The 9,283-nt window shown below is 41.5% G+C and overlaps 1 protein-coding gene across 2 annotated transcripts; it reads left to right on the forward strand.

Annotated features, from left to right (window-relative positions):
- The first annotated feature begins 869 nt into the window (after positions 1-869).
- ccna2 (cyclin A2) lies at positions 870-6,757 on the forward strand. 2 transcript variants are annotated; one of them, XM_018746214.2, is made up of 8 exons: positions 870-1,503; positions 3,504-3,732; positions 3,893-3,999; positions 4,093-4,316; positions 4,388-4,592; positions 4,685-4,798; positions 6,168-6,301; positions 6,414-6,757. In XM_018746214.2, the coding sequence occupies exons 1-8, from the start codon at positions 1,252-1,254 to the stop codon at positions 6,463-6,465; spliced, it is 1,317 nt and encodes a 438-aa protein (XP_018601730.1). In that variant the 5' UTR covers positions 870-1,251; the 3' UTR covers positions 6,466-6,757. The 2 variants fall into 2 exon arrangements, with proteins under 2 accessions (XP_018601730.1, XP_018601731.1); XM_018746215.2 differs by having other exon boundaries at positions 3,510-3,732.
- Positions 6,758-9,283: the final 2,526 nt, after the last annotated feature.

Below are 9,283 nucleotides of genomic sequence, written 5' to 3' on the forward strand. Positions count from 1 at the left end.
AGGCCTGCAGTGTACAGTTGATAGTGTGGTCATTAGAGCTGCTGTCTTTGGACCCAAAGGTCACAGGTTCAAATTTTACCTCTGGCTCTAGTGCCCTTGAGCAAGGTACTTACTCTGAATTGCTCAAGTCCAATTACTTAGCTGTATAAATGGGTAAATAATTGTAAATAGATTACCATTGTAAGTTGCTTTGGAGAAAAGTGTCATCTAAATGAATATATGTAAATGTGTACAGGGTTAACAATACAGATATGTCCCTGTGCTGAGTACTTCACTTGAATTGAGCCTGCTTGTATAAGTAACTGCCTGCTGTACAGATCAAAATAAACCTGCCATATAAATTACTTTAAGCAGCTTAGTGTACAAATATGAGTCCACACTGCTAGTCTCTTAATAAAACAAAAAAAAATTATTTTCATATTAATATTGCTGAAATGCTAGGAGACACAATTACAAGGATATTGCCAGCAACACATCACTTAATTGCATTATTAAATCAAATTAATGATAAGGTATACATCATGTATTGTGTGGGGTACAAATCAAAAGTGTGAACTGGAATTGCAATTTTCCCCTCAGGTAAAGGAATGTATCCCTCCTTCACAAAAAATAAGGTGAGACTTACAAATTATTTAAATGAAAAACTCGCTTAAGTATCGCGCATATATCGGAACTGCACGTTTCTGTAACACGCGTGATAACTTGGCGTAAGAGCTTTCACTGTACATTTTTAAATCCCGCCCGAAGCGACACAAAGAATTTATGTTTAATTTCCAACGGTTTAGACCGCCCCGGAAGTGAGTTTTTCATACGGCTGCCGTTGTTTTGTCTACGTCACACGCTGCTGCCCGGCGGCCTTTCTGATTGGACAGTTTCAATAGTCGCGCGCTACTTGAACTGAAAACGCAGGGCTTTCTGTATGAGCCGAGAGGAACATAGAGTCTGGGGAAGTTAAGCTTAGCCATCGGAACAGTTAGCTACGACGCGAATAGAATGGAGAATTGAGAAGCAGCGTTTCTAAACAGCCGGCGCTCGTTGACGAGCTGTTGCTAGATAATATGTTCTTGTAGTCTGCTTAAGTTGTAGTAGCTCGTGGCTGTCGAGAACGAAGGCGCTCGCGGATGGTCGGACAGCAGCCTCTAGTCGTGCCTTAACTTCCGCCTCGCAATTCTTATTAAAACTAGTGTAGCGAGTACATCTCCCAGACCACTTCTTCTCCCCTCAATAGTTCTTCTCGTGGAGTGCAGAGGAATGGCTTCGACTCACGCTGGTGGTGGCGCTAGTCTGCTGGTGTCCGAGCAAGACCCCATGAACCAGGAGAACGTGATGATGGTGTCCAGACTGAGGGCGAAGGACAGCCAGGGCAACCAGAACCACTGGGACAAGGAACAGGAGAACGAAGAGAACGTGAACCCGCGGTTGGGCAACCGGACCGTGCTGGGCGTGCTGCAGAACCACCAGAGGAGCAGAGCGAACGCGCTTGTGCGCGTCTCCAAACCGGCGGTGGGTTTTCTGACCCGTCTTGCCCTGGTGAAAATCGTATTCGCTCCTCTCCTAAGGCTAAGCTCACTTCAGGAGGAATCCTTGTCTGAATGACGTGTTTGCATGTTTAAATTTAAACTTGGATTAGTGATGAGCCGGGAATAGCACGCGCAACTGCGTGGGTGGCACGCTCTTGCAATGCAAATGCAATTTTTTATTTTTTTTTTAAGTTTTAAACTAACATGTTAAGCTGTGCGCCTGAATCACTAAGCAATCGTTGGCTGAGCTCAGGTTGGTGATGAGCCGAGTTTGTTGCCTGATGATCATTCTGTGATCTGTTCTGTCCAGTCTTGGTTCATGATGGTGGAAAGTAACTACGGCACATAAAGTGCCACGTGTCTGCATCTCTTTCTGCTAATGTAATGCTCACACATTTTCTATGAGATGTATGTCGCTTTGGAGGAAAAACTTATGCTAGAACAAACCTAAATCATGTCCGCCATCTTAAGCACGCACGCGCCTGCCTGACTGCGGCTCCCACGGTCACGCGCACTTCTCCCCTTCTTGAACGCCACTTCCTCGGACATTGTTTGCAGTGGTCCTTCCTAATACGATGGATTTTCGCGTTAGTTTTTGTAAGATATGGGGGGAGGGAGTAACTCCCGCTTTTGTTCATTTGCACATATTAAAAATGTGCATTCTTTGCGGAGGAAAAGCGACCTGTAGTTATGTTCCTGACAGGTAGTTGGCAGTAAAGCGCAACATAACGAAAGAAGCGCGCGCGGCCGACTCTCCTCAGCGTGGTCGCGTGGTGTTGAAGGCTCGTGCCCTGTTTTTTAAAGCGCCAGAGGCAGTAATCGAGCAATAATCAATTGAATGAACACCCTTAGGTTCCATGTATTTAATGGCAAATCTTACCTACAAGACTACAGCATCTAATACACTGCTTACCCAATTAGACATCAGAACATATCTAATAACAAACTTGCTTGTTAGATTTCTGTTCCATCACTACCTTCTCTTTACTGACTTAAAAACCTCTAGCTATGTTAACACAAGATGTTTATGGGTAAAATGTAGTAAAACAGCATGAATAAAATAAGGAACCCTTTGGCTTGTAACAGCAACTTTAATGTTGCTCTTCCTGTTTTGACAATTTAAAAACACCATGTGGTTTAACTACATCTTTGCCTATTTACATTTATTATACTTGATCTTTTTCTCTAAAGATAGGCTTAGTTATAAGCTTACAACCATTTACCAGTTTATACAGCAGGGTAGTTTTACTGGAGCATTTTTTTTTTATGGCAAGTACTTTTGTCAAGGGTAGTACAGGTGGAGGTTGAATCTGCAACCTTTAAGTCCAAAGGCAGTTGCTTTAACCACTATGCTATTGGTTGTATGTCTAACTGTAAAGCAGCCCTGCTAGTAATTAAACAAGTTGGGGTGAGTTGCACATGTCTATGGAATCATCCAGCAGACGGTATTGAATAAGTCTGTGGGGATGAGATTCCTAGTGGCCTTCCATAATGATGGAACTTCCAAAGTCATTATAGACACTAAAATGGTGTCAGCTCAAGTATTTGTTGGAAGTTTCTTAGGTGAAAGATGTCTGCTGAATGAGTCAATGTATTAATGTGGTCAGAAGATGACTGTTTTGCTGATTAGAAGGATCTGGAAATGGCTGATTTGCTGTGTTTTGGAGCATTCTTATAGCTTTAGCTGCATCTTCACAATCATATTTGCAAACTAAAAGCAAGCTGACATTAAATGTTGCTTGCTATTTACCAGCAAGCCATTATGCACAGATCTGCAGTAATGAGTATTTGTAATGTGAGGTGGAACTACAAAAATGCTGCATCTTATGTTTTACGTGAACCAAGGTGATGACAGATGCCCATATTGATTTTAAGGTGGTACTTGAATCAGATCTTCATCCTTATCTGCATTTCCTGGCTGAGTGTTAAAAGCATTTAAGCTACAATCTTGGTGACCATTCTTGTAATACTACTAATTTGTAGTCACAGGTCACATCCTGCAAATATGAAGACCAGTGTAAAGCAGTTAATGAGAAAGTGGGAAGCAGACAACCTGCTTTCCAGATCCATGTGGATGAACCTGATGTCGTGAAGAAGCAAGTGTCGGCCAAAGTGAAGACCTCACAGAACCCCCTCCTACCTTTGAATCCAACAGTGATTGGTCTTAGACAACCGCTTTCCACTTTGGACATGCCTATGGACAGCAGTTTTGGTAAACTGATTTAATGCTTTTTATTATTATTGTGTAAACTGAGGGCTGCCAGTTAATGCCCCACTTACCTTGAATGATATAGCTAGATCAGCTCAATACTGGGTAACTGCAATAAACCACACAACTGGCCTTTTTTAATTTCACAACTGTTCCTTTTCAGATTTTCCAATGGATATATCAATCCTTGATACAGAAGAAAAGCCTGCCAATGTAATTTGTGTACCTGACTATGCCACAGAAATTCACTCGTATTTAAGGGAGATGGAGGTGAGAAATGTGTATTTGTTGCATGAACATTGCTGACTTGACTCTGAAGGATTGAAGAGCTAATCTGGCACATCAATGTTTGTCTCTTTGAAGCTGAAGTCGAGACCAAAGGCCGGCTACATGAAAAAGCAGCCGGATATCACAAACAGCATGCGTGCTATTCTGGTTGATTGGCTGGTTGAGGTTGGAGAAGAATATAAGCTTCAGAACGAGACCCTCTATCTGGCTGTCAACTACATAGACCGTTTCCTGTCCTCTATGTCTGTGCTGAGAGGGAAGCTCCAGCTTGTTGGAACAGCAGCAATGCTACTGGCTTCGTAAGTGTCTTTTGAATGTAGCTTCATTATGTTGTATGGCTTGTGTCTAACTTGTGGCTCTTCCACTGAAGGAAATTTGAAGAGATATATCCCCCAGAAGTGGCAGAGTTTGTGTACATCACTGATGATACCTACACAAAGAAGCAAGTTTTGAGGATGGAGCACCTTGTTTTGAAAGTCCTGTCATTTGACCTTGCTGCTCCAACAGTCAATCAGTTTCTGACACAGTACTTTATGTATGAATCAGTCAGCAAAAAAGTTGAGAGCTTGTCAATGGTGAGTTCTGCTGGCAGATCAGACTTTTTATAAGGTTGCTGGGTCCTTCAAATGCAAAAGTAGTGTTTAAATTGGTTGCTTTTTCCCTCCAGTTTTTAGGAGAACTGAGTTTGATAGACTCTGATCCATTCCTCAAATATCTTCCATCCCAAACTGCAGCGGCTGCTTTTATTTTGGCTCACTACACGATATGTGGTGGTTCGTGGGTAAGTGTAACAACAGGTTTAATTTGTTACAAGAACTGCTATCTAAGTGGCAATAGAATATCGTGTTGAAAGGCAACCAATGAGGAAGTTGATTTGCACAAATACATGTGCACTAACTTACTGTAAAGGTAGGAATTTAGCTGTTATATTGATCAGGGGTCTGAACAAAAGTAACTTGGCTGTTCAAATGGGAGGTGTGGTGGTGCAACAAGTAGCACTGTCTTTGTGCCTGGGTGGTGTGACAGGATATGGCTTTGGTCCCTGTGCAGTCTGAAGTTTGCATGGGCTTTCTCTGCATGCTAAAGACATGCTTTCAAGTGAACTGGTGATAGTTCCCCTTTGCCTAGTGTATAAACTAGGCACACTTGACTTGCTGCAAATGAATAGTGGTATGTTTGGCATTGTAAGTCACCTTGGTGAAAAGGTGCAGGGTGACTAGCGCATAGTGTTCATTGGAGGTGTCTTCCTCCCAGGAATTTAAATGAATAAAGGTAAATGCAAACTGGAACCTTTCTGCAGGTATGTTGGTTCTAATGAGGTTCCCCTTGAATTGCCTCACTTATAAAATTGAGAATTCTTCTAGAATGAAACTATATTTCTAATGAAGTGATGAGTGGTTCTTGGATAGTTACACAATCATTAAAATAAAGGCTTCATGCCAGTATATTTATACAGTATGTCCAGTTAATGTTTGTTGTAAACACTATGCAGGAAGATGTTCAGTCACTACCTGTCTCTCTGCAAAGTGCACAGTGCTATTGACACAGTATAGCATTGAGATTGAACACCTTAATCTGACTTGAGCATTCATGTTATAAAAGCTGTTTCTATTAGATTAACTCAAGTCAACTTGGTATAAGTGCAATGGGAGATAGTGTTTAGAGCTGTCATTCTGAATAGAGGATTGAATCATCACTACTGTGCTTCTGGAGAATCAGTCTCCATCCATGTATATTACACTATGGAATCCAAGCAGCTGTGCTTGAACATTCTACACTAGCTCACCTTCATGCCCAGGTGAAGATTTTATAACACTATGTTAACCGATTAATGCCACTGGCAGGTAAATCTGGAGTTTAATGAAGGTTGAGGTGGTGAATAAGGTCAGATGGATGGCTACTAAATTGTATAGTGGGAAGCTAGTGAAGGGTTCTAAAACTGGCCATTTTGTATGTTTGTTTTTGAAAAACCAACAGGTTCAAGTTCCTCACCTTGTTTTACTCGCACAGCTTTAGCGTTCACCTTTAAATGTTAGATTAGCTGTAGGGTTCAGTAGAGGTTAATGGTAGATGGTGTGTATTTGTAGCCAAATTCCACTTTGGCCAATATCATTTATTTTGCTGTTGCTGACTAAATGGTCTCATTTCAGACAACACCTCTGGCTGAGGTGACGGGTTATACTTTACAGTCCTTGACCCCATGCATCATGGACCTACACCAAACCTACCTCAATGCTTCCCAGCATGCGCAACAAGCAGTCCGAGAGAAGTACAAGGGCTCAAAGTAAGTGGCTTCATTAGCTTTCCTTCCTCATAACTCATGCTAATTAGCATATCTTCTCAGATGTGACTCAACTCTGCATAATTTCTTTGAGTATTTTCTTTCCTTTCCCCAGATACCACGAAGTCTCCCTCATTGAACCTCCAGAGAAACTGATCTTGAGCTGAAGTGCTTGGAGATCAGATCAATTTTATAGGTTATGTATAGTTTTACACTTCACCCACAGAATTTCAAGAACATCAGAATTTTTTAAAATTTTAATGTTTGTACATGAAGCAATAGGTTCATTGTGCTTGATGCCTCCTAACACTTAATAGCTAATCAGGCATTGTTTTAAACTGAGTGTGTCCTTTTATTCACGGAGTACTAAAGCCTGTCTTGGCTTTGCAATTCTGAAAGCTGTAAAATCTGCTTTTCTTCTATAATAAAGGTGCCTCAAAGGTGCACACTACAATTTTGCATGCGTTTTGTAGATTTTTTTTCAGTTCCCTTGTAGTTCAGTTGTTTAGTCTCTTGGTGGCAGCAGCACCAAAACTTCAACCTTCTGGAATTGCACTTTATCAGAACTAGGTGGAGCATAAGTCCCTATACATTTACACTGTTTGCAGTACCTAAAAGGTTCAGTGTGCTGTTCAACACATCAGAAATCTCTTGGTCCTAATGTTTAGTTCCAAGGCTCCTTGAGGGTTTCAGTGCTGAATATCACTTCCTTGTGAATCAGATACAGAATTAATGGTCCCCTTAGGTTGTCACTGAAGGTCTTGGTCTGTATGTTTAATCATACTTCAGGCTCTGGCAGTTCATTTTCAACAGTATAAAATATATATATTTTGGCTTCCATTTGCACTGACTTAGTACTTCTGTGCTTTATGCCTTTCAGTGGGTAACAGAGCTGTAGAAGTGGCCATGGTGAACCTCCAATTCAGTGCTATGCAGAGTCACAAACTGCTTAAATGTCATGTGAGGTTGTGGTAAACATGGTGCCCCATGTTGAAACTGCCAGCATCTACACATTTTATACTGGTTTTAAATTAAATTCATGTGTTTTAATTCAGATAACTGCTTTCATTAAAACATAACCAGGTGTTATTCACAGCAATTTTTAATTTCCTTTGAGAGCCAAGAAAAGAATCCTTGTGGAGAAATTACCCTCTTATCAAGTTGAGGGCATACATATTGTAAATGCATGATGGTTTATTAAAAATTTTACAAGGATGTTCTCACTGATGCTAATGAAATGCACTTGAACAATACCTTGTACTTATTCTGAATCACAAGGTGATGTGGCTTTATTCCTTGCATTTCAAAGGCTCTTATATCCATGGCTTTTGTCTTTAGGAGCAGTAGCTTTTAATTTACGTAAAAAAAAAAAAGTACTTGGTATACCACCTCCAGCATCACCCCATGAAAGTCATTAATCATAAAAGTATGCTAAGCAATCTATTCCTAAAAACGTATGCTCAGCAGCAGCTGGGAATCTCATGTTTCTGTGTGGCATAAGTTTGCTTCCAGGTAGTAAATATCTTATTAAACGTAAGGACTTTGACAGGTAATTCCTGCTGAATGGAATATGAGTGTAAAATGCCAAGAGGAATGTGCTATGAGACTTTCATTGGATTTCCTAAATGCCATCTGAAAAGTTGCTGGATTTTTATTGTGCTACAAGATGCCTGGAGTGAACTCTTAATTTAATTTAAATGCCTTCATTAGCTTCAAAACAACTGGCTGCCATCCTGGTCAAATGCATTTCAATCCATTCATTTAATGCAGATTTAATGATATGCTGGTCTAGTTTCACATTTGGTCTTTTGTACAGTTTTGTATGTCTGCAGTTGTGCTATAGACACAAACCTGGCAACCAATGGCAGTGAAGGGAGGGGGTGTGTGTGTGTGTGTGTGTGTGTGTGTGTGTGTGTGTGTGTGTGTGTGTGTGTGTGTGTGTGCGCGCGCACGTCTTCAGCATTTGATAAATTTTGAGCCTGTCTATGTGTTCTGAGTGTCTCAGGCAGAGAGAACACTAGCAACCTAAGGAATACCAGTCCTGCTTTACAAATGGGGAAAAGAATAGCAGTTTTTTTTTTTTTTAAAGCTTTAGTGTGAAAAGAGATGAGATCATTCTGGCATATTGAAGAGGCATCATCGGGGAAAGAAGCTCCGCTCCGTGGACGTAAGATGAACGGTCACAAAGATCAGACGTTCCGACGGTACGATGTCACGGTGCCCTTGGGGGACTTCTGAGCCACCTTCCTGCCACCCACCCGGAAGCCATGCCATCACCCAAGGTGTTCCTGGTTGTGTCCACCTCCTGGCCTGTGCCTGTTGACTGGGGCTGGAACCTGTGCATCTATCTGGTGATATTTGCTGCTTTGCTTCTCCTGATGGTGCTGCTGCTGTGGCTGGTCATCAAGCAGCTGAGAGACTCGGTGGGCAACGCCGCTGTGAGCCGCGGCCGCTCGGTCCGGGAGCCACAGGGACAGTGCCGGGAGCATGTACTGTGAGGCCCCACCCTGTCTACTGAGGACTTCTCACGCTTGAGTTTTGCCCTCTATGATCACCTCCCGCGTTCTGAAACGGTGAAGGGCGATGACCGCTATGGTAACCAGCTCACGTGTCTACTTTGAGAACATCCGGAAGCAAGTTGTTTGATTTAGATGTTTTGTGTTTTGAACTTTGTACATTCAGTATTATCTTACAGCAGTTTATACTGAATTTGTTGACTTTATTCAAGGTTGTGATAAAAGTGGTTACATCAGATGTGCTAGAATGTCTCCAATAGAAGGTTTTCATGAGGGGAAAAAATCAATTTTGAATAATTGCTAAATAATGACATTTTGTAGCATGCATCAGAGTGCTTGATGAAAAAACACCAGTCTGAGTAAATGCCAAAGGCATTACTACTGTGGTATATAAAAACCTGGGCTGTAATGATTACAGTATATATCAAAATCATGTGCTTATGTTCTGTATTCTACAGCACAAATCAAA

The sequence above is a fragment of the Scleropages formosus genome, chromosome 5, assembly GCF_900964775.1.
Source record: "Scleropages formosus chromosome 5, fSclFor1.1, whole genome shotgun sequence".
NCBI lineage: Eukaryota > Metazoa > Chordata > Actinopteri > Osteoglossiformes > Osteoglossidae > Scleropages > Scleropages formosus.